Source organism: Stegodyphus dumicola, chromosome 4 (assembly GCF_044657685.1).
Source record: "Stegodyphus dumicola isolate Sdum_Otavi_A_Nest chromosome 4, ASM4465768v1".
NCBI lineage: Eukaryota > Metazoa > Arthropoda > Arachnida > Araneae > Eresidae > Stegodyphus > Stegodyphus dumicola.
Window position 1 is genome coordinate 54,411,395 of NC_140771.1, and position 26,734 is coordinate 54,438,128.

Consider the following 26,734-nt stretch of genomic DNA (forward strand, 5'->3'; position numbering starts at 1 on the left):
CTCTCTGGATAGAATTCATCAGGCTACAAATAGCATATGTGACAGGGGTTTTATAGTGAAATTTGGAAGCTCCAGAATCAGAAATTCTATTTGACATAATCAAAAGTTCAAGCTTACTTTTATAAAATTGCTCTAACAGTCTGCAAAAAATGATAAGCCGGATCCAATTCAAAGATTAAGGAACCATGCAATCTGCGACATTAACTGAAATAGATAATTTTAGTTAGCTTATACCATCGGTTATACATTAAATGCGGATGCGTAAACGTATTACTGTCAAAAGTCGTTAATCCGGACTCGTCGGGACTTCGGCGATTCCGGATTATAGATCATCAGTTTAAATCTCGTAAGATGGCTTGCAGAAATTATAAAATTAAAAATATGAAACTGTAATTTATGAAATAAAGAACAATTATGATCTAAAGGGTATCAAAATTTACAAAAAAAAAGCTTAATATTTATTTGTTTACTTTATTAAACATTTCTTTCAATGTAAGTTGTTTAAGTTGCTTCATTTTTTATTTGATAATACTTTCTCTTTAATTCTATAAACAGACATAATTTCTTGTTCAGTTACAAAGTTCCGCTGTTCAAGTCCTATAATTGCTGTGTCGAGAATACCGACTAATTTTTCAATCGAAATTTTTTCGTTTTCAATAACCTCTATGTCACTTTCTTCCCTATCGGATTGATTGGTTTATTTAATTATGGCAAAGCACACGAGGGCTATCTGCCTATAGGGAGGGATGCCTTCGTGGAGGACTTTATAAGGGAAACTGGCTCATATACACGTTACACATGAGGAAAACCACGAAAACGCTCATGCAGCCAGCCCGTTCGCGGGATTCGAACCTCAGACCGAACTACCAGTGTTCAGCGACTTTATCGCTCGGCCGCTGGTGGGCCTTCTTCGCTATCGGAAGTGAATTATAATGACGAGGAATTTGATTTAAATCATATCAAATACAGAGTACATCGAGATGAAATACTACATTTAGTAAAGAATTATAAGCCAAATAAAAACATCTGCCCTGAAGATAAGGATAGTGCTGACAGATCAACTTCTAATTCATTGCGTGGCGCAGCGTCCCCACTGCCCCGCCGCAGTGCAGCGTGAAATTGATAAACAGATTTCGGAATGGTTAGATAAACAAAGGATATGCCTTTATCCATTTTTTTGCAGCAATTCCACTTTTTGTTTAATGGACTTCGAAACATACTTTCGCTTTGTAGATCCTTTACATATTAGTAAATATATATCAGAAATTCTATTTGACATAATCGAAAGTTTAAGCTTACTTTTATAAAATTGCTCTAACAGTCTGCAAAAAATAATAAGCCGGATCCAATTCAAAGAACAACACAATCTGCAACATTAACTGAATTACATAATTTTAGCTTAGCTTATACCATCCGTTATACATTAAACGCGCATTCGTAAACATATTTTGCGCATGCGCACACACATATTCGCAGCCATGAAGGTCTTGCGTCAACGCAACGCATGCGCAGAAAGTTTGTAGCTTTGAGGTCCGGATTATAGATCATTTCGGATTATGGGTGTCCGAATTAACGACTTTTGATTGTATACGCATGCGTAAGGATATTACGCACATGCGTAAGCGCATTATGCGTTTATGCATGCGCAGAAAGTTTGTAGCTTTGAGGTCTGGATTATAGATCAATTCTGGATTATGGACGTTCGGATTAAAGACTTTTAACTGTACATGAATATAAAAATGAACATTGCCAAAAAGTTTATTTGAAGTCGCTTCTAATTCGTATAACAATTATGTAATTGGTAGCAAATGTAGTCATCAATCAGTTCTTTGCACATTATCTTGGATATGGAATACACAGCTGAAAAATAATTAAAATCATAACTGAAGAGCATTAGGCTAGTTATTAAAATTCACCCATTTACCTTTGCATTTGGAATACTTGGAAATTTGATTAGGTAGCCTTTATGAATATTTAACATTTTGAAGATGAAATAAAATTTTTTGACTCATTGCAAAAGAAATATCAGTAAATGACATTATGTGATGTACATAAAATTTATTAACTAAATATACGGATACAAAAGTAGTATTTAAAATAATAAAATCAGAAATAATGACAAATCATTAAATGTACGATGTAAAAGTATTTGCAAAAATATATACAACAGTTCATTACAAAGAATCAGAGTAAAAAAAAAATATACAATTTAAAAGTAACAATTAACGTAATAAACACTTGTCATTTTGCCAATGTTTCTAATGAAAAGAGTGCGAGTGATACAAAATACATTACGGAAAAAGCAATCCAACTTGAAAGCAAATGTCTCTTTCACCAATTTGAGCGATAATCGATTCCTGTTTGGCTTTCAAGTCTGTTTACCAAGTGAAGATGGTAACCCAGTTACATAGGTTTTGTGAAAATGGGGTTCTGAGAAGTGTTTCTCTCAATGCCGTGTTCTGGCTACAAATAGCTTGTGAGCTTATGACGCAGCCTGGTCCATTTGCAAAACAAAGTTTGCCCTATGACGCTATATGGGCTACGCCAGTACAAAAACCACAAACAAGGAAAAAAGAGAAACATAAAATAATCGAAACTAATCAAAATGGTGTGTTAATAATTCAATAAAAAATAAAGAGAAATTAGTATTCACATATCACACAAACATCCACACAATCATACAAACACACGAATCACACAATGCCAATGGCTTCTTTATTGTTATTAATAATTTTCATAATCTTATGTGCTATTCCTCGACTTTTTCATTAAATCTATGTTCGCTCCATCAATGCATCTGGTTAACTTACATTCAGTAATAAAGTGGACACTGTCTCCTACTTTTGTACATACTTTACATAAATCATTATCTTGAACATGGAATCTTTTCAGATGAAAGGGAAATCTCCCATGATTTGTAATTAACTGATTCAAGTCAATGCCATTTGCCATTGTTAATATTCATACTTTTCTTAGGAACAAAAATCTTCATGAACATATTATTTTCATCAGAGTTTTCACATTGAGTCCGGCATTTATCTACAATGTCACACTTCATAATGTTAATGCATCTTCTCCTGGAGGTGTGTACATCGACAGTTTCAATATCATTACTCATTATTGCCTCCTTTGCTAAGACATCTGCCCTCACATTGCCCAAACAACCACCAAGCCTTACCTCCAATTCTACCACCAATTTTTTAATAATTTGAATATTTAAATTTTGCTACTTGGGGTCAGAGAGTGCTTGAAGAACTGACGTACAATCAGAATGTATTGTAATTACATGCAATTCATTAAGATTTCTTACAAGCCACTTAGCAATCAGTTCAGTTTGATACACCGAATTATATTTTTCTAATTTAAACTTCGCATATTCAATCTCTAGTCGAAGATAAAACACTACAAATGCAAAGCCAATTTTCCCTTCCAACCCCGAGCCATCCGTATAGACATCAATATCATTAAATACAGGAATGCATCTATTAAAAGTAATTGATCTTCTTTCCCTTGGATGTAAAAGATGACAATTAAAAATATAAAAAGCAGTGTTCAAAACAATATCATCTGTATAAAAGTCAATCTTATTTGATATCAATAAAAACTTTTTATAATAAAAGTCATAGATGGGCGGAATGCCCGCAAGTATATTAGCAATTTCCGTAGGAGCAGTTCTAAACAGTCTTATGATTGCCAGCAGCCAGCCTCTCTCGATAGTATTCATCAGGCTATGAACAGCATATGTGACAGGGGTTTTATAGTGAAATTTGGTACATTCTGATTATCCTCGCTCCTACTCAAACCTAAGAAAAAGTACTAATAAGGCCAAAACCTATTTACACAATAACCAAGATATGCACATAGCCCATGTGTTCCAATACCCATGGATTTGCACTACTGAAATTTTTTTTAAAAATCAGTCTTCTAATTAGTATTTCTTTTTGCATTGAGTAGATTTGTTTTTGCCATGACAAAGTATAACAGAAATGTAGAGTTTCTCTTTTTTTATTTTCATTGCATTGGATTATACTTTTTTGAAGTTTCAACTGTTCTTGGATGATTGTTATCATGTCCAATCATTGCCAATGTGCAATGCCAAATTAGTGCAAACCTATATATATATATTAATGAAAACTGATTGTTGGGGAAAACAACAGTGCAAAAGAATTACAGAAAGACTTTTTAATAATGGTCAATATTTTATTTTTTTTATGAATGTAAAAAAATAGATGGCACTGGATGCACTGATGAAGTAGATGTAGAGATACCGAGACAAGTATTTCTGTCCAAAGTCATCAACAAGTTCATGAATGCTCTCAAAAGACACTTGCAAATTCATAACTTGGATGCAGATGATAAGAAACTACCCAAAATTTTCATGCCTCTATAATCTAATACATTATATCTTTAAAAAAACTCAATGATAGAAAATATTTGGTGAAGTGTTTGTACAAATATTATTGAACATCATAAAAATTCAAAAACTTTTCATCACTTAATATAAATTCTATGTAATGGCATAAAATGTGCAAATGTAATAGCATAAAATCAAAATAATTAAAACTAACTCACAAATATGTTAATAATTATAAATGTTCACTTTGCATATTATTGTACTATCATTTTGTGGCAACAGTTTTCAAACTGGATTTTTTTTTAGAATCTAATGTTTTGTTTTAACAGAAAATTAGTTTTACTACTAGAGTTGAAAACTAAAGGTTAAAATGTAATATTATTTGTAGCTCAATAAAATATCATTAAGGTAGTAAGTCTTTATCTACATCTTATTACATTGTCTCAGCTAAGAATCAACAACTGGCGACTCATAGCATTCAACTTGTTTATTTAATCTGACTACTGAAAACGAAACAGAAACAACAACATTAATGAATATTGAAGCAAATAAACTAAGCATTAAAATCCCATCATTTTGGCGAGAAAAACCGAACATCTGGTTTTACCAAGTGGTAGCCTAGTTTCAAATAAATAAAATAAGCACTGAAGAAACTAGATTCAATTATTTGACAACTCAGCTTGAACCCAAGTATGATGAAAATATATGGAACATTATTAAAGACACTAAACCTAATAAATATTCTATAGTGAAAGACAGACTTTCAAATATTTTTAAAGAAAGCGACAATAACAGAATTCAATGTCTGGTGTCTGGATTAGAACTCAATTATAAGCCGAGTCAGTTTTTGCAGAAAATGAAAGGTCTAGACACAGATTTCTGGAAGAAGTGCCAAAATCTTTATAGCTGGATAAATGGCTTGATTTTCTAAAAAAAATATTCTTCTTGAAAGTGATGAAAATTTAGACAAATTGACCACAATGGCTAACAAAATTCATGAGATGAAATCTGGGGAAAAAAATTATATGTTTCACCAAATATTAATGTTGATTATATTTTATGTGCAAAAATAGCTGTCTTATGACAGAAAATTGATTCAATGCAAATAAATGTTCATTCTAGATCAAAACTTAGATATCCTCACCGAAATACATCACAAAGTCATAGCTGTTCAAAAAAGCGATTCAACATGAAAGGTAAATGCTTTTTTTTATTTTAAGTTTGGTGACTTGTCAACCTGAGAAATATTATTCGCCATGTGCTTGGAAGAGAAGTCGGAAAGTTCCATAGCACAACAGGATTAGTGGCTATCGCTGTTGCTGATATCAATGACAGCCACAAATTTCGTTCACTTGTGAAGAACAAAAAATCAGGACTGTGGGTTTTAGTAGATTCAGGTGCTGATGTTAGCATCATTCCTACAATTCATCAGAATACAACAGCAGATGATTTAAAATTATACGCAACAAACAAAATGGAAATTCTCACTTACGAGATTAAAATTTCTGTTTATTTTATTTAAAGTTGATGAAGGTATTATAAGAGCTGATAAATACATTTAAACTTTTAAACTTTTGACATTCATAATAAACAATTAATTGATGAAATAACTAACCTGTTTGTTCGGAGTAATATAACGGCAGTGTTTTTTGATAATTCTATTAATACTATAAAAATTCTGAATATGCTAATTTGTTATAACCAGGGCTGTGGAGTTGGTAGGAAAAATTACCGACTCCTGGAATTTTAACCTTCCAGCACGCGCGCGTCGTATTTTTTATGACATCCGTTATTTTACCGTTTTTGGCATGAAAAACGACAGAAATGAGTGAATATTGATAGTAAATTTGTTAAGAAATAAAATATTAATCTTATTATTACAAAATACAAATGATATCACATTCAAATATAAGTAAATTATTTTTAAGTTCTTATGTTAGTGAGATGGAAATGCAATGATGTATTTCATTATAGAACATTTTTAATTTATTCTTTAATAATTATATTTTAAAATCAAAGCTAATTTTAATATTCATCACAGATGAGTATAGACAATAAAGAAGGAAAGCACCTTGGTAGGAAAAAAAAGTAAGTTTAGCATTACTTACTTCTGCAAGGAAATTTCCTTCTTACTAGTTACAAAAACGCACTTTAAACTAATTTTAATGCTTTTATTTATTTCTAAAAGATAGAAATAAAGGAAAATAAGGAATGGATATCGCTATTGTTCTCCCATCCAAAGGTTTCCTTGTCTTCCATTCTTGAAGATAATTCTGAATCCGAGCAAAATCAGCTGGTTGCACATATATTTTTGCCATGAAAACCAATATAAAATTCACAGAGACAAATGTATTCAAATTAAAATAATACACAGCAATTAATAAAACAAAATTACAAAATATTTGCAAAAAAATATTTTCCGAATTTTAAAACACGACCACATGCAAATTGTAAATTTTATGAAAAAGCTGTCACATAGTACGAAAGCCCAGTTAAAAAAAAAAGTCAAATGACTTCCTGTTGGCACATTCCATGATGTGGGGAAGGGTAGAAATTAGAAATAGAAATGACCATCAGACGTACGTCTCAGCATCAATGTGTATATCGTGTAGCTTGATCAATAATTGCTCCTTTTCCTGCCCGTTTCCTACGAATGGCATCAATTTTGCGAGTTCATGCTGCTATTGCTGCTTATACAGTCAAAAGTCGTTAATTCGGACACCCATAATCCGGAATGATCTATAATCCGGACCTCAAAGCTAAAAACTTTCTGCGCATGCGCCGCGTTGGCACATGCGCATAGGCGTCTACGCGTGCGCGTAAGACCTCTTACAACTGCGCATTTGCGTGTGCGCAAGTGCAGAATATGTTTTCGCGTGCACGTTTTATGTATAAATGACGGTATAAACTAAAATTATCTAATTATCTATTTCAGTTAATGTTGATGATTGCGTTGTTCCTTAATCTTCGAATTGGATCCGGCTTATTATTTTTTGCAGACTGTAAGGGCAATTTTATAAAAGTAAACTTGAACTTTCGATTATGTCAAATAGAATTCCGAATCTGGAGCTCCCAAAGGATCGTACAAAAAGAAAGTATGTTTCGATGTCCATCAAACAAAAAGTGGAATTGCTGCAAAAAATGGATAAACACATGAAGAATGTGACAGAGAGGTTAGTGAAAACGAAAAAATTTCGATTGACAAGTTAGTCGGTATTCTCGGCACAGCAATTAACGGGACTTGAACAGCGAAACTTTGTAACTGAACAAAAAATTATGTCTGTTTATAGAATTAAAGAGAAAGTATTATCACATAAAACGAAGCAACTTAAACAACTTACATTGAAAGAAATGTTTAATAAAGTAAACAAATAAATATTAAGCTTTTTTTTTTTTGTAAATTTTGATACCCTTTAGATCATAATTGTTCTTTATTTCATAAATTACGGTTTCATATTTTTAATTTTAGAATTTCTGCATGCCATCTTAAGCGATTTAAACTGATGATCTATAATCCGGAAAAATCGGTAATTCGGAATCGCTGAAGTCCCGACGAGTCCGGATTAACGACTTTTGACTGTATAAATTTACCAGTGAGATTTGTAGCTAAATAAAGTAACTAAACGAATCAGTTTAATCACCAAGGGCATATATCATATCCATCCTCCTCCCTCATATTTATTTATTAATATGTCAATAAAATAGAAAATAACTATTTATTAATGTATACAGCACAAAGTCTTTAATTCAGATGTCCATAACCCTGAATGATCTATAATCCGGACCTCAAAGCTGCAAACTTTCTGCGCATGTGTAAGCGCATAATGCGTTTACACATGCACAATTAATGTATAACAGACGGTATAAGCTAGGCTAAAATTATCCAATTATCTATTTCAGTTAATGTTGCAGATTGCGTTGTTCCGTAATGTTCTAATTGGATCAGGCTTATTATTTTTTGCAGGCTGTTAGAGCAATTTTATAAAGAGTAAGCTTGAACTTTCGATTATGTCAAAAAGAGTTCCCGATTCTGGAGCTGTCAAAGGATCTACAAAGCATGTTTCGATGTCCATCAAACAAAAAGGGGAACTGCTGCAAAAAATGCATAAAGGCATATCCTTTATTTCTCTAACCATTCCGAACTCTGTTTATCAATTTCACGCTGCTCTGCCGGGGGGACGTCGTGGCACGCAATGAACTGGAAGTTGACCTGTCAGCACTATTCTCATCTTCAGGGCAGATGTTTTTATTTTATTCGGCTTATATTACAAGTTTCAGTTTGCATAACGCATCTTCTAACTTTCTTTCAACTTCTAACTTTCTAACAAAGACATATTAATGAGGTATTTAGAGGACCAAATTTTGTTTTCCCATATTTGGACGATGACTTGATTACTTAAAATACTAATAGTGAAAAGAAACGTGAAAAATACTTAAAATTAGTTTTTGATAGTTGAAAAAATATGATTGAGAATTAATATTTCTAAACCTATTTTTGAAATTAATGAATTGAAAGTTTTAGGCTTTCTAATTACACCTGAGGGATCAAAATCTCCTCCTGAGAAGGTTAAAACTATTCTTAACATTTAATTGCCTAACATTGTTTAACAATTATGAATGTTTCTTGGAATGGCTAATGTCTATCATTGTATCATTGTTTTTTGAAAAAGCAGCTAGTACTCAAGCTATTTTACATGACAATTTAAAATGCACAAATAAAAGATATAATTAGAAAATAACTTAAACAGATGAGACCACTCAGCAGTTTGAAAAATGTTTAGAAGATTTATGAAATGTTGCTCTTCTGTCTCACCCAGATTTACCTTTTTCATTGTGCACTAATGCTTCAGATTGGGCAGTAGGTTCAGTTTTACAACAATTTGAAAATGGTAGTCGGAGACCAATAAGATTTTATTCCAAGAAGCTTAACAACACACAGCTAAATTAGCAAAGTCATACCATCACGAACTTCTCACAATTTATCTTTCCATTAAATATTTCAAACATTTGTTAGAAGGATGAAAATTCACACTGCATACTGACCACAAGCCCTTAATCTACGCATATGCTCAAAAGCCCATCAATTTCATGGATTATCCCACCCAGGATTAGATCAGCAATAAAATTCAAAATTTATTTGGTCGAAAATCAAGATGTTCAGCATTGGAGAAAATCTTATATTCCATGTCAAAAATCTTGGCATAGGATGTAATAACTTACTCAATATTCCATATGCGGCATCGGTGGATCTCGATATGTTATGATACCAAATTAAGACACTTTCCTTTAACTAAACTATTTAATGAAGAGAAGACTATGTACAAATATTATATACAGATTACAGGATATCTAGTTTATACCACTCTCATGAACCTATCAACTTTCTCTGGTGAAAACTCTTAATTAGCTACACATACGGGCGGCGCAGCGCCCTGTATCTCTTTTTTCTACATAGGAAATCAATATTTGGTGAATATCAGAAGCCGTGAGAAAGATTTTGGGAAGTATACATTGATCTTGTTGATCCGTAACATTTATCGTCTAGACATGTACAGATAGATACATAAATTGAATGGAAGCTATTCCGCTCGAAAACATCTCAGCAGAAACTGTAGCAAAAGCTTTCTATAGCAACTGAATGGCAAGATTTGGAACATCCTTGCATCTAATAACTGATTGAGGAACTCAGTTTTCATCTGAAATATTTCAAACATTGTCAAGAATCTGCAGCATTAAGTTTTCACACACTACAGCCTAGAATCTGCAGCATTAAGCTTTCACACACTACAGCCTATCACCTGCAGTACAACTTCTCCACAGATCAATGAAGGCTGCTTTAAGAGCCCATAATAGAATTTTAGTGAAACATTACCAAAAGTTCTTTTAGGTCTACGAACGGCAATCCACAACCATACTAACTATACTATAGCGAAAATTGTGTATGGAGAGAATTTTAAATTTCTTTGAGAATTCCTTGATCGGACACTAAGTTAGACACCACCTGGAACTTTTATACATAAATTACAAAAGTATGGGGAATTAATTCAGCTAAAGGAAATACAATGGAAACGTATCCCTAACTTATTTGTACATAAAAGATTTAGAATCAGCTTCTCACGTTTTTCTTTGCATTGACAGAGGTTCGGAAGCAACTCGAACCACCATATGAAGCTCCATATTTTGTTATCAATCATTAACATTTTACTCTCAGGATAAAAAATGAAGTAAATGTATTGATACACAGATTGAAGCCAGCATATATTCTACCACAACAAATTCCTAAACAAGAGCAATGTACCACTCCAAATTGTGTAAACAATGCACCAACACCAGCCAAGATTCAAAACAGAATAACCATGGCATAACCTATAATGAAATCAGCTTTGATACAATCTTAAATTGATAAAATTCTTTAAAAAATGTTGTGATTCAAAACCTGATATTTTATATTTATATAGTCATTTTATTATTATTTTCAGAATAGGCACCATTGCTTGGTCCTCAACATTTCTAACGTAGTATTTGTTAATGATATGGTGTAAATGTAATGCCAAAAAATGTGTAAATGTAATGGCATAAAATGTAAATAACTAATTTAAAAGTTACTCACAAATATTTTAATAACTATAAATATTTACTTTGTGTATTATTATATTTTTGAAGCAACAGTTTTCATACTGGATTTCTTTTTAGAATCCAATGTTTTGTTTTAAGAGAAAATTAGTTTTACTACCAGAGTTGAAAAATAAAGGATTTGGTATTAATATGATAGTATTATTTATAGTTCAATAAAATACAATTAAGGTGATAAGTCTTCATTTGCATCTTGTTATGTTGTTTCAGCTAAGAACTAAAAACTTACATCAAAAAGTATTTTCTTACTCGACTAATGTCGCTGTTACTATAGAAAATACAAGCATACACAAGCCTAACTTGCCAAAACAATGTTGCAAGAATACTTTATCTAATTCAAACAAATATCCCAGGGGTTCCCAAAGTGTGCGCCACAGCACCCTGGAGCACTGTGTAGTAAGGCCAGCGGCGCTGCGAACCTCTCCCAGCCTTGCAACATGAAGAGACAGTATGCGTTGAACACTTGCCATATTTTTCATTAATTGTACACTGCTCAAAAAAAAAAAAAAAAAAAAAAAAAAAATGGGACAGTCCTATATCTCCCGACCTACTGGGCCGATTGACAAAATTCAAATTGCGTTCTTCATGTCTCGAAAGCGCGACTTAGGATATATATTAGATTTATGTATAGCACTATTCTAACATAGGTATTTTGACACAAAATCAGACTTTTTCTGAAATAACATACCAATTGTTTTCCATGCTTCGATTCTACGGCTCAAATTATGCCAGAATACCAAGTTTTGTAAAAATCGTACGAGTAGTTTTTAAAATATTAGCTCCTCAATGTTAATTGAATTTGGCAAATATTTATTAATATCTCTTTTTTTACTAAACTTTTTTTATTTTTTCTCTCACATTTCGAAATTTAGGTTCATTCCAAATAAAATTTACCCATTTTTTGTGTTTTATTTTTTAAATTTCTATTTTTAAATAATTTTTATAAATTTTTTGAAAAAAATTTTGAATTATAACCTATAAAATTTTTACCATCATCATAAAGTAGGTGTATTTTTAAGCATATCTGCAAAAAATTAGACTTTTTTATTCAAAATTTTCTAAGATATACACGAATTTACATATTTTCGCGTTTTGAAATTTGGCATCTTTTTTTTGAGCGATAATAACGCCAAATGTGGTCTATGGATTTTTGTTACACTGAATTGCCACAGCTATTTTTAACCTTAAATTTCAAGTAAAATTTTACGGAGAATTAATTATATGAAATTTTTTCCCACAAAAAGGCATAATAAATATTTATTAATACTATATGAAAATCTATTTTTTAAATCATAGATGATATTATTCAAATTTTTAACAATTTTTTTAAATTTCTCTCTTTCTTCCTTTTTTTAAAAAAAAAATAAGAGTATGTTTTTCTAAGAGTAAATTTTTACCTTCAGTGTTTTATCGTCTGCTACTTTACTTTGTTTAAATCGAATTGTCTAAAACTGAGAATTTTCGTTTAATGTTTATTTGAATTTAATGAAAATATTTTATGACATTAACTGCATAATTTATTTCTAAACAAACTGTTGCTTTTGAAGTGGCTGAAAGAGCGGCAGATACTATCATCCATATTTTTAAAGCACAGTATATTTTTATAGAAATATAAGATTTAGAATAATCATTTTTATAAAAGTCAAATTATGATATAAACATACAACCCTGTAGAGACTGAATTAATGGAAGTTCAATGGTTATGTAGAAATGATCTGCAGCTACTTAATGGCTGGATAAGTCAGCAGATTCTGTGGACAAGCAAGAATAATTATATAAACGACACCCAACATTCTGTATTTTTGTATTTAATATCAATTTAATATGTAAAAATGTATTTTTGTACGTAGTTTATTTTTATTATATCCTTAAAATTCTAATTTAGAATGTAATTGTCAAAAACTGAATCCTAATCATCAGTAATAGAATAAGTAATTATTACGGTTATTAATAAATCCTTCTTATAAAGTAATTGCAAATATTTCAAAAAACTTTGTCTGAATGCAAATATTTTTCTATGCAAAATTTTTAATTTATATTAATCAAGATTGCACACGATATTATTTATTTGCACTTCAATTTTTACCGTCAGCTCTAGTAGAAGTTACAAATCAATTATATTTAATTAAGGATTGGGATGCCTTCGTGGAGGACTTTCTAAGGTAAACTGGCTCGTATACACGTTACACATGGGGAAAACCTCTAAAACACCCATGCAGCCATGCCCGTTCGCGGGATTCGAACTTCCGACCGAACTACCAGTGCTCAGCGTCTTTACCGCTCGGCCGCTGGTGGGCTATTTAATTAAGGAAGACCATTTAAATTTAGAAACAGCGTACCGTAACAGCAATTCAATTATAGGCGCCGTATCTTTCATGTTACTCCCCATTGGCAAGCTACATGATTTTTAATGAGTATTCAAGTTTTGCTAGTAACTTCATTTGGAAATCGCGCTTAAACTAGGTTAGTTGGTTATTTGAACATAGAAAGAATATGGGAGCTATTTGGTTAAGATGCTTTCCTAGAGAACCTTGGTAAAGAGAACCTAGAAAACTAACCAACCATGCAAAACCCTGGGTTAGACTTCGCAACAAACAATTAGTATTTAACAATCTTCAAATGCTAGGCAACTGGTGAGGCTCCAATTAAATGTCCAATTTAATATTTTATTTGTAAATATTTAAAATATTGTTGTATACTTAGACACAAAAAGCAGAACTACCAAGCCGTAGTGCAAATGAATATTCATTTTCTTTTGCAATAATTGTATTCACTTAATATTCTTGGAATATGAGCTAAAGAAGGAACGTTCTCGGAAGATTAAAGAAGTGTTTAAATCCAGTGATATAAGGTTTGTCTTAGAAGCTCAGGATCAAAACGATTCTGCAATTGCCCCAGTAGTTGACTTGTAAATGGTTGTGAATTAAGCAGATGACTTAATCTTATGTTTTCAGTCAGACAACGTATTCCAAATGTTTTGTATTGCATGATAATGCATCTTTTCATTATTCAATAACCAGTCAGAGAACTGCTTGTGTTCCGAAAATAAGTATGTGTACTCAATCGTCCTGCATGTTTTTCAAATTTGTCTTCTTGTGATTTTTTTTCTTTCCCAAAAACTAAAGTTGCCTCTCAAAGGAAAGTTTTTTGATATTGAAGAGACAAAAGGAGTATGACATCTACTTTTAGAGGCATGTCAAAAACAGATCGCTACAAGCCTTCTCTTCCATTACATGTTGTGCAGTCAGACAAAAAGTTGCATCAGCGTAAATTCTATAATCTATTTTTATTACACTCTGATTACTTTACTAACATACAGTGAATATATACTAAATCTTTTACATCAGCTTAAGTAATTCGGAATTTTTGACGGAATTGTTGTCGGAACTAGGACTTAGAAGATAGGTCATATTGAATATTTCGATAATCCAATAAATTCAAGGTCGAAGTTTCAATATTTTATTTTCGGAGGGAGGGGAATTTTTTTCAGTTTTGTTCCATTATCCTAAGTATATTTGCTTTGATTCTTTATTTTTTCTATAAAAGCGGAAATCTTACGCATGGTATACATATAACGCATAGCTTCAATTAAAATTTAGTAATATACAGGGTGTTTATAATTAAAGTTCCACATTGAAACGGTCATAAAACAAAAACTACTGGGTCAAATGTTATCAAACCTGGTAATCATATAAAAGAGATCATAGGAATTTATTTTCCGCGAAAAAAGGGAACAAAAACTACTGGATCAAATGTTATCAAACCTGGTAATCGTATAAAAGAGATCATAGGAATTTATTTTCCGCGAAAAAAGGGAAGTTCCAAACCTCACCACCAGGGCAAAATGGCGCTGTATGCAATATTTTTAAAAGAAATATGGGTCGGAATCTAACTTAACCTTGTGTTACACGGGTTTAATATGTTGCATACCCTTAAGAAATTTTGAAGTAAGAAAACTACCATTTAAATGCATTAAATTCGATAAACGTCGAGTGCGTCGAGTGTAAGTGAGAAATTCGTCCGTGAAAACCACAAATTAGCGATTAGAAAATGTGAGATCGCAAATCACTCGCACAAGTGCGTACAATCTGGAAATTGTTTTCTTACAGATCGCTAATTTGTAATTTTTGAAGCCTGAATTCGGCCCTAAAACATGAAGATACTGATTCAAAACGCTTTTAATCGATTTGGGCCAAAAAAATCCCTCATGTTATCTATCTAGTTCCATTGCATTCTCCTACTGCATTCAATTGCATAGCAGTCATTCCACACCGTTTGGCGTGGAATGACAGCTAGTTTTATAACTGAACCATTTTTCTCTGAAGAACAGTCGACAGCTGGACTACTGTGATTTCAGCTCACTTAGAGTCAATGTTAAAATGTTTTGTGATACATGAACTGCAGTAACGTGGCATTTTAGATGCTACGATTTTTATGCATGGCTGGGCCCCACCTCACGTGTGTCGCACAGTTACTTAGGCAACATTTCACGAATGAACGTCTTATAGGCCAACACTTCCCCTCTTCCCACCAGACCTCAACCTCTGTGACTTTTAGCTATGGGGTTTTCTCAAAAGCACTGTTTATGGTGATAATCTAAACAATTTGGCAGAAACGAAAAATGTTAAACACTGACATGTCCGTAACATTCCTCCCGATATGCTAAGAGCTGCTGTTGAGAATGCAGTAACAGGATTTAACTTGCTTTCGGAAAATGCTAGACGCTACATTGAACATGCTTTGTAACACGTTTCGGAAAATATTAAACACATTTTAAGCAGATGTTTTCGAGTCTTATTTCATTTAAGAATCTTGTATACAGCGTCATTTCCCCCCTGGTGATGAGTTTTTTTAACTATTTTTTCCCTCGCTGAAAATAAATTCCCATAACCTCCTTTACACGATTCCCAAGTTTGATAACATTTGGTACGGTAGTTTTCCTTTTATGACGATTTCAAATTGGAACTTTAATTATAACCACCATGTAAATTAAACTTTAAAATTTTTACAGTTTGGTTCAAGTCCCAGCTTTAAAAATATATATATAAATATAATCTTTTATATTAATCCTCTTAGAAAGAATGTTTTAAGAAGCTAATTTTTCTCTTGCGTTATAGATTGTATAAAAAAACATGATCTTTAATATGATTTAGATTGTTTCAGCCGATATAAGAATCGGGTCACTCGGTGGTACAGAATTAACCCTGCTGGACTGTTTTATTTCTTTGTCATTTAGCAAAAATCATTTAGTTAAAATATTTATCCTTTGGACTTTGCTTTTTTTTATTTATAGTTAAAATGACTAGAAAATGAAAAGCTGTCTTCAGCTGAAACGCAATTCATGTAATTGATATTTTAAAAAATTGACAAGAAAGCAAAATTTATGGAAGTCTAGCAATCGAAAAATCTTAATTTTCTTGTGTGTGCACTGAAAATAACTGTAGAAGGAAATAAGAAAATTAGGGAGAAAAGTAAACAAAAATTTGCAGGGAAATTTGGCTGTCAGACATACCAAGATGTTTCAAAAAGTTGGACGCTTTTGAAGATACTTTCAGGATACTTCAATGAATTTAGGTGTTCAAAGAAAAAACACTTGGACGTGTACACCAGCAAATACCATCAATTGAGCTTGTGGTTAACAGAAAAGACAATATGGTTTAGACTATATGGTTGTATAAATTTAAATTATGTTATAGAACATCATATCGTATCATAAATGGAGAATCCCATGATTTTCTCATTCGAATTATTTGAAGATTCAGGAGTTTGTCCAGTGATGTATATGGATGTCACCTAAAGATGTTTTTTTTTTTCCTCCTGATGAAACAGCGGCCAAGCGATAAAGTCACTGAACGCTGGTAGTTCTGTCCGAGGTCCGAATCCCGCGAACGGGCTGGCTGCATGGGCATTTTCGTGGTTTTCCCCATGTGTAACGTGTATGCGAGCCAGTTTCCCTTACAAAGTCCTCCACGAAGGCATCCCTCCCCTTAGGCAGATAGCCCTAGTGTGCTTTGTCATAATTAAATAAACCAAAACCTCTTGATGAAACCAGTCTTTCCTATAATCTCATACCTTCAAAATGTTTAGCCTCTAAAGACTGATAAAGGCTCTGACCAAATATTGATGAAATGGATTGAATTGAATTATTAAGTTACGTCAAAGCAGGGCTATCTGCCTAAAAGGAAGGATGCCTTTGTGAAGAACTTTCTAAGGGAAATCAGCTGGCATACACGGTACACATGAGAAAATCCATGAAAACGCCCACGCAACCAGCCTGTTTACCGGGATTCGAACCCCGGAGTGAACTATCAGTGTTCAGCGACTTTACCGCTCGGCCGTTTGTGGGCCTTTATGAAATGGAAGGCAATAACTTTATTTAAAATGATTGTCAGAAACATCAAGATATTTCGAAAATTTGGATGCTTTTTAATATAATTGCGGAATGCCTAAAGAAAAAGAGCAAGAATAAAGTAGAATGAAGAAAAAGAGCAAGAATAAAGTTGAATGCCTGAAGAAAAAGAGAAGAAAAAATACATTTTACGGTAAAATTTAGTATTTGTATTTGTATTTTTTTTTTTTTTTTAATTTAAAACTTTTTAATCTTATGATATCTGATTTTTACGATTTCAAAAAAAAAAAAATATTTGACTAAAATATGAATAACATTTAAGAAGCCAAATGTAGGATAAAATTGTGTAAAGCAATGGGCACAATGATAAAACTGTTTAAAGCAGTGTATGCAAGTCATCCTAAGTTAAAATGTCACAATCCTAAGTTAAATGTCTCTCTTATTTATATATATTTTTTCTGAACAGAACATTGAAAGGCATGTTAACTGTGCTTTACTGTATTTTCTCTTTTAATATATGCAGTTTTCAAACGTATCATAGTCTGGGTTACAAAGTATTCCTCCGAAAGAAACGCAATTCAAATAAATAAAATCAAATTCTGGAAGATTTATATTAATAAATATATTTAAAATGCTCAATTCGAAGGAATAAATAGAAAATTTTAAAACAATTATCTGAAGAGACAATGCAACACAAACAATTAAAATAAAAGTTAAGAATTAAAAAATTACCTAAAATAATAACTATGACAAAAAATATATATAAAGAAAACTATTTGAAAAAAAAATAAATGCTGCACCTTTATTTACGCAGTTCAAATAGGTAAGTAGAAATTTTTAAAACAGTTATTCGAAAAAAAAAAACCATGCAGCTTAAACAATTAAAATGAAATTCGAAAAAGAAAAAATTACTTAAAATAATAAGTTATAATTAAAAATATAATATAAAGAATATTATTTGGAAAAAAGGAACGATGGTGACTTTTTTTCCGCTCATGGGAAAGGAAACTAGGTTGCCATACATTAAGAATTTCGCCAAGTGAACTATTCTTGGCGCAAACTGACAAAAAAGCACCAACATAAATTTGTGAATTTCTCCGTAAATTTCGCTCCAAAGTTTACAAAATTTCATATTTAAGCGTAATTTGAGTCGTAGAATCGAAATATGTAAAAGTATTGGTATGTTATTTCAGAAAAAGTCCGATTTTGTGTCAAAATACCTATGATAGAATAGTGCTATATATATAAATCTAATATATATCCTAAGTCGCGCTTTCGAGACATGAAGAACGCAATTTGAATTTTGTCAATCGGCCCAGTAGATCGGGAGATATAGGACTGTCCCACTTTTTTTTTTTTTTTTTAGCAGTGTACATTCATTAATTTTTATCTATTTCTTGCAATAATAACTCTGTATGTTTTTTCAATACTTATATTTCAGTTGTTCATCTAATGCCATTTATATTATATTTTTAACAATTTTATTTCTTAAAATGCCGTTTTATTCTACCACTTAGTTCTTTCAATTTGAAAATAATTCTATGTTATTGCATCAGATTAGTGTTCCATTATTTTCGTACAATTTTCACACTTGTTTCTTCCTTTCATAAGATTGCTATATTAGTCTTCTCAGCATTGGCATCTGTTGACATTTCTTTTTTCCGCTTGTGACCATTAGTATCGAACTCGTACGTGCGTGAAAGTACGTTCTTACTAAAAAGAACACAAGATTTGTCGACCAAATCAGGATGAATGGTCTCAAGATATCTTGCTTTGCTTTTGTAAATACTCAATTTCTTACTACGAAAAGTTCTGTATAGTTCCATACAGTCCCCAATAATGCACAACTAGATTCGGCAAAGAGAGAACTAAACAACCGCATAGTATTGCAGAAGAGCTTATTCTACCGTCTGCCCTCAAAATAGTAAATATTATGTGAGAAAAGTTGCGGGAAAATTCAGTTCTAAGGTATCTCTATCCAACAACACTATTATTCAAAGAATTAATGTATAGCTCTCTCAATATTTAGTTGATAGAGAAGATGATATGAAATGAATTCGGTCTGCAATTAGATGAGGCTACTGACAGTAACAAAAATGCAAATCTTAGGCATTATGTACGCTTCTTGGATGGTAATATTATTATTGCAGATCTTCAATTTTGTAAGAGTATTATCGGAAGTGCTAAGGCTCGACTTACTTGAAATGCTTGACAAGTTTATAAAGGAAAATAATTTAGTTTGGAAATAGTTTGCCGGTGTATGTACTGCTGCTCGATCAATTTTCGGTCATTATGAAGGAGTGCAGACACTTATTTGCAGAAAAACACGTCTTGTGTGGACTACAGGGAAGCACTTGCGTCAAAATTGCTCAGTCCTCAGCTGAATTTGGCATTGGAATGTGTCATAGACTACAAAAAAAAAAAAAAAAAAAAAAAAAAAAAAGAGAGAGAGAGAGAGAGAATTTTAAAAAAGTTATGCCGAGACATAAAAGTTGAACAAACAGCCTTATTGCAGTTCACGATGGCTTTCATGTGGCAGCGTTCTGTCTCATGCGTTTGAACCGCATCAAGAAATTAACACTTTTCTGCAAGAGGAAGGTCATGTGATCGCTAAGTATTTTTGCCGAACCAGACATTTTGGTGAAACTAGCATATTAGTGCGACATACTTGAGAAACTAAGTATCTTGAATCTGTTTCTACAGAACAATGCATGCACAATGTTGAAACTTGTAGAAAAAATTCAGAGTTTAGGAAAAAGCTGCAGCTGTGGATAAGAAAATTGAATGACTGTGGTGCTTAAGACTGTTTTTCTACATTGTACCAATACACAGCTTCTTCAGTCATTGTTCTACAGGAATTTCTGTCCCTTTCATGGAACACCTCTCAAACCTCATTCACTGGTTTGCAAAATACTATATGGAAGATAATGTAGAAAAATTTATATTGATCTAATGTTCTTTTCATTCTTAAGTACACCAGTACGTTACTTCTCAAGACGAAGAGAATTTAATTGAACTCTTTTGAGATAAGATTTAAAAATTTGCTTGCTCAGATTTAATGGAGCTTTGGATTTTAATCAAAATTAAATATCCAACTTTTAACTTTTAAAATTTTAAGGATCCTCATTTCCTTTGAGACATCTTATCTATGTGACGCAGGATTTTAAGCCACCGCTGTATTAAGGACAAAATACCAAAAAATGTGTGGGGATCAACAAGCTCACCTGTCATATTGACTTCCTAATCTGCCACTGAAGGTTTCTTTTATTCATATTTTATGCATATGTTTTCTATTCAATTAAATTGTACCTTTTCACTAAAATGTTGCTTTCATTTATATGCCTCATTAATGTTGTAGTACAAATATTGCAATTGGGGTGCCGTGGAAAAATAACAAAACCGCAAGTGTGACGGGTATTGAAAAAGTTTGAGAACCTCTGAAATATCCAACATTATCTCTTAAATAATTTAATACAATTTTAAATGTTTTTCATTACTAATTTAAAAATATATACCATTTTGTCTTCCTTTCCTGGTTGATACAAAATTTTGCAACACTAAAGGCCATGCTTCTTTAAAAGGAACTTTATTTACATTTTGAGGACTTCTGCCATTCTTTGGACGGCTACATGCAAACCACCTTGGCAAAGACATACCTAATTAAAAAAGACAATATGTTAATATCTTGAAACTTTCTTTTTTTTAAGGGGGGTATTAGATTATATATTTTCAGAATAATAAAATTAAAAATCATCAACTAAAAGAAAAAGATAATTACAGAAGTACACAAGGAACCCTTAATATGTAAAACTCAAGAACTCCAAAGAAGAAACGTATCAAACAAACATTTAAAAATAAGTTTACAGTCAAAAGTCGTTAATTCGGACACCCATAATCCGGAATGATCTATAATCCGGACCTCAAAGCTAAAAACTTTCTGCGCATGCGCCGCGTTGACACATGCGCATAGGCGTTTACGCGTGCGCATAAGACCTTTACGAGGGCGCATATGCGTGTGCGCAAGCGCAGAATATGTTTTCGCGTGCGCGTTTAATGTATAACGGACGGTATAAGCTAAAATTATCTAATTATCTACTTCAGTTAATGTTGATGATTGCGTTGTTCCTTAATCTTCGAAGTGGATTCGACTTATTATTTTTTGCAGACTGTAAGAGCAATTTTAAAAAAGTAAACTTGAACTTTCGATTACGTCAAATAGAATTTCCGATGCTGGAGCTCCCAAAGGATCTACAAAACGAAAGTATGTTTCGATGTCCATCAAACAAAAAGTGGAATTGCTGCAAAAAAATGGATAAAGACATGAAGAAAGTGACAGAGAAGTTAGTGAAAACGAAAAAATTTCGATTGACAAGTTAGTGGGTATCCTCGGCACAGCAATTACGGACTTGAACAGCGGAACTTTGTAACTGAACAAGAAATTATGTCTGTTTATAGAATTAAAGAGAAAGTATTATCACATAAAACAAAAGCAACTTAAACAACTTACATTGAAAAAAAGTTTAATAAAATAAACAAATAAATATTACGCTTTTTTTTTTTTTTTTTGTAAATTTTGATACCCTTTAGATCATAATTGTTCTTTATTTCATAAATTACGGTTTCATATTTTAAATTTTATAATTTCTGCATGCCATCTTACCAGATTTAAACTGATGATCTATAATCTGGAAAAATCGATAATCCGGAATCGCCGAAGTTCCGACGAGTCCGGATTAACGACTTTTGACTGTATTTGATTTTCTATATTCTGATGTCATCAACAGACAATTATAATCCAAAAGTTTAACTATTCTTTCTAATACTGAAAAAACATTTATATGTGATTCTTAATATTTATTTAAAGTTTTAAAATATGTGTGAAATGTTAACTCAATTTCAAAATGTAATAGGCATGTAAAGACACAAGCCCAAGCACAGATCAAACTCCAGACATTTTTGGGTTCAGTAGAAAGACACCTATTAACTAAGCTTTACAGAATCTGAAAATTTTCTGATAATTAATTCGTAAAATGTTCCATTATGAATTCGTCCGTTATAAACTTATGTACAGACATATAAAATGAAATACAGAACAGTTCATATGAATGAAATAGATTTCTTATTAGTTGAAATGAACCTTTTTGAATTCAGAAACTTTTACACTAGAAAAAATAAACCTAAACCTTAAATAAACCTTAAAAGTGAAATTTAAGTTGAAATAAAAGAGAGAATAAATAAAATTTGCTTGTATTTATTTGGTTCCCTTTTCCTCCCTTTTTCAATTTATAAAAAGGGACCAAACATTACTTTGAATATATTATGTGAATATTTGGTCACAGATGATCAAATGGAACTTTTTTTCACTAGGAAAAATAACACTGGATCACTTGGGTTAGTATTTGGTCAAACATTAACAAAATTAAAATATCACATAAGCATCTATGCAAATAATTCAAATTTAGTATAAATACAATATTTATACACTAACTTCAGTATAAATATGCATATAACTTGAATAACTATAATTTTCAATTACCAGGAATTATTCAAGATTTAGGAAAATATATGTAGCAATTACTGGTCAGTATCCTTTCTGATACAAATATGGAAAATATTAATTTACTTCTTATAACAAAGTTTTAAAATAATCAGACTACATTATGTACATCTTTTTGTATTATTGTAGCAAAAATGACATACAGATTTCTGGTACAAATTTCGCTGATATGTAAAAGACACTCTTAAGTTCTCAAAATTATAAAGACTTTTCAGTATCCCCAAGTCTAACATTCAGCACCACAGCTGTATTTGTGGCATATTTTCAAATATACAGGTAACAACAGCCAATCCCCAAATGTGAATACAGTACAAAGTCTGTAATTCAGACGTCCATAATGCAGAATGATCTATAATCTGGACCTCAAAGCTACAAACTTTATGCGAATGCGCATAATGCGTTTACGCATGCGTGTTTAACATATAACAGACGGTATAAGCTAGGCTAAAATTATCTAAGGCATTTCAGTTAATGTTGCAGATTGCGCTGTTCGTTAATCTTCTAATTGGATCCGACTTATTATTTTTTGCAGACTGTTAGAACAATTTTATAAAAATTAAGCTTGAACTTTCGATTATGTCAAAAAGAGCTTCCAATTCTGGAGCTGCCAAAGGATCTACAAAGCGAAAGCATGTTTCGATGTCCACTAAACAAAAAGTGGAATATCTGCAAAAAATGGATAAAGGCCTATCCATCTCAAAATTATGTGAGAAGTATGGCATTTTAAAGTCCACTATATATGACACAAAAAAAAAGGAACTTTTTGAAATTTTTGTGGAAGCATCTTAAACAACTTACATTGAAAGAAATGTTCAATAAAGTAAACAAATAAATATTAAGCTTTTTTTTGTAAATTTTGATACTCTTTAGATCATAATTGTTCTTTATTTCATAAATTATGATTTCATATTTTTAATTGTATCATTTCTGCATGCCATCTTACCAGATTTAAATTGATGATCTATAATCCGGAAAAACCCTTAATCTAGAATCGCCGAAGTCCCGACGAGTCCGGATTACAGACTTTGTACTGTACCAGTTTGAGTATCAAGGATTTACATGTTTTGTATTTAACTCTCATCTCAATGAACAATACACATCCACTTTAAAAATGCAAATACAAAAACACACTTTTTTTTTTTTACTCTAATTGAATATTAAAGCCATACTATGCATTTTCTTGTTTGGCTTATGTGACTTATCTCACTTGCATGATTGTAACATCAAAAAAAGCCTACGAAATTCATCGCGGCAAGAAACGCAAGATAGCGCCTGTCTTTAGAATAGCCTTGAGCACCACACAGGTGACAGTACAACTTTGCTCAGTTTCACTCCAAATTTTCATACAGTGCACCCGGGGGGGATCTAAAGGTCTCCCACCCCTCTTCACCTACCACCAACCATTTGAGAGGACTTTCAGCTCACATGTTTACAGTGCCCCCATACTTACAGACATTATACATTTACAAAGATAAATGTAGTCTCCAGGATTCAAGCATGGACCCTTTGGTATAAAAGTCAGCATCACTATCTCTGTTGGGTGCCACAATTTGGCTTATTTCTTTCCCCATTCCTTTGGCTGAATACCAGGTACTAGAACCATCTGGAACAGCAACAAGGAACATTGTCTAATCACAACTGGCACAACTATCCCAAACGTAAAATTTACAGAAATTAAAGAGGTACTGGATAGCAAAATCTAAGAATGTGAGGGATTTCACTTGGCAAAAAAAAAAAGCCTAGTAAAGATTCTGCCTTGAATTTTGTATAGAGAGGGGGGGACTTCAAAAATCTACTATGGAGGAAATGCACGACTTATAACTTTTTTTTCTTTTCTGTAAATAAGTTTTCATCAACTTCAAAGTGATTTTAGTGTTAGAAAAATAACAAGGAATTGGTACATATCTCTCTTATATAATTATTCTAGCCAGTTATTGTGTTGCGATTCATTTGATGCAAGCTTTGGTTTAGAAAATTTAATAGACATTAATTCTTAACTACTACACTACATGTAAATGAATCGCATGGCAATAATCCGAGGAATGCAGGATCAACAAATTATATTTGTGTTTGGACACCTTCTTCCTGGCATAAGAAAAGCTGCATTACCACCTGAAGAGGTTATTCAAAAACAATCTTTCTTTGTGAGGAAAATTTCTTTATTGATGAAATAGGATCAGAGCCAGATTCTGACTTGACAAGACCCTAGGCTATTTGAGATATGGGGGCCCATTATAAGTCTGTTACAATATATTTTAAAACTATATAAGGATTTCTCCCACTTTCCTAGTGGGCCTTCCTGGTGTAGTGGTTCTTGCACGCTGGGCCGGTGTTCTAGAGGTCCGTGGTTTGATTCCCGACTAAGGCAGTTGCTAATTTTTCATCTTGTCTGCTTCCAAAAAATACCTAAAGAGTCAAAGGTTAAACTCATCAATTCTAATGAGAATGCACAAGCACTAGTAAAATACTGCGGTTTTACATAATTTCGGAGTAAGCTATTCACATGAATTGAAATAATTCTTGCATTTAAACTTGTATTCCAAATTAAGATTTAACTTGAAATTAATGTAGATAATTACTGAGAGAATTAGATTTTTTTAGCATAGTTTACGTGAGATGAGATCGGGTGATAAGAAACTGCGAATCACGAATCAGGGTGTTGTAACATGAAAGCATAGTAAATTCTTAAATTAATGTCTTTTTACAAAATTTTAAGTGATATTAAAATGTTCATACCTTCAAAATAAAAATTTCTTAGAACTAACATTTGCTAAAATGTTTTATATGTATACTGTGTGTTGTCGCCAATAAAGTCTGCTTGGCGGGATTTGCGCCGGCGAAACGGAAAAGTACCAAAAATTTTTATACCATTCCTTCAGCATATGGGAAAGGAATTCAAAGATGTGTTTCAGATTCTAATTTTAAGGATTGTCGGGTAGCTAGATAAAGTTTCTATGTGTGGAAGGTGGAATATGTCATTTAGAAGACACATGACACATAGGGAAAATGGTGTGTAATTGGGAAAATGAAAGCAGGACAGACACAAATTTGTAAAAAACCTAAAAAAGGCCAAAGGCATCTCGTGAGGAATCTAAAATTCGTTTAAACACCTTGCTGATGTATGCAGATAACCAAGCCAAGGTCAAAAACATGCCACAACAGACACTCAGCTCAACTACCTGACAATGCTTCCTAAAAGAAATAGACAACTGAAGTTCACCCAGACTGTAAGAGAGTTTGTAGCAGCTACAGGAACTTGACTCACAGCTATACTGTGAGTAACAAACAGGCTGCATAAAAGAGGGCTGGCTGTAAACCCAAGATTTATGTCCCACTAACTTGGATTCAATATAGTACCCAGTTGCAGTAATGCAGAGATCATTGTTACTGGAGTACAATGAACTGAGTTTTCTTCACTGATGAGTCTGTCTTGTTTGAAAAGTGATCTCATAAGTGTTGCAATCAGCAGGGAGCAAAACAAATGCTACTAGCCTGAAACCATACACAAAAGACATCGGTAAAAAGGCAGGCATCATTCTGAATGGCCACTTTGACATACACATTTCGTTCCTCATTGCACTGTACTAGCAAGTGATTATCTTAAGGGCGAAGAAGTCCAGTGAATGAAATGACGTGTCTAGACTCCACATTTAAATCCAACAGAACATGCATAGAGTAGACTTTAAATGCATATTTGCATCACTTCACTCCCCATCTCTCTCAAGAAGCTTCAAGGCCCTTTTCATTGTAAATACATTTTATTATAGCAAAATTTTCTGGACAATCTAATACACAGCATGGAAAATTGCTGTAAGGCTTGCAATTTGTTTAGAAATAACAA

At 32.4% G+C, this 26,734-nt stretch overlaps 1 protein-coding gene across 4 annotated transcripts in view; it reads right to left on the bottom strand.

Moving 5' to 3' along the window:
* LOC118195998 (uncharacterized) overlaps positions 1–26,734 on the bottom strand; it is an 81,338-nt gene that overhangs the window by 44,004 nt on the left and 10,600 nt on the right. For all 4 annotated transcript variants that reach the window (XM_085814905.1, XM_085814906.1, XM_085814907.1 and 1 more), the window contains exon 2: positions 20,852–20,992. In XM_085814905.1, the coding sequence (XP_085671031.1) occupies positions 20,852–20,992 (141 nt within the window). The remainder of the gene's footprint in view (positions 1–20,851; positions 20,993–26,734) is intronic.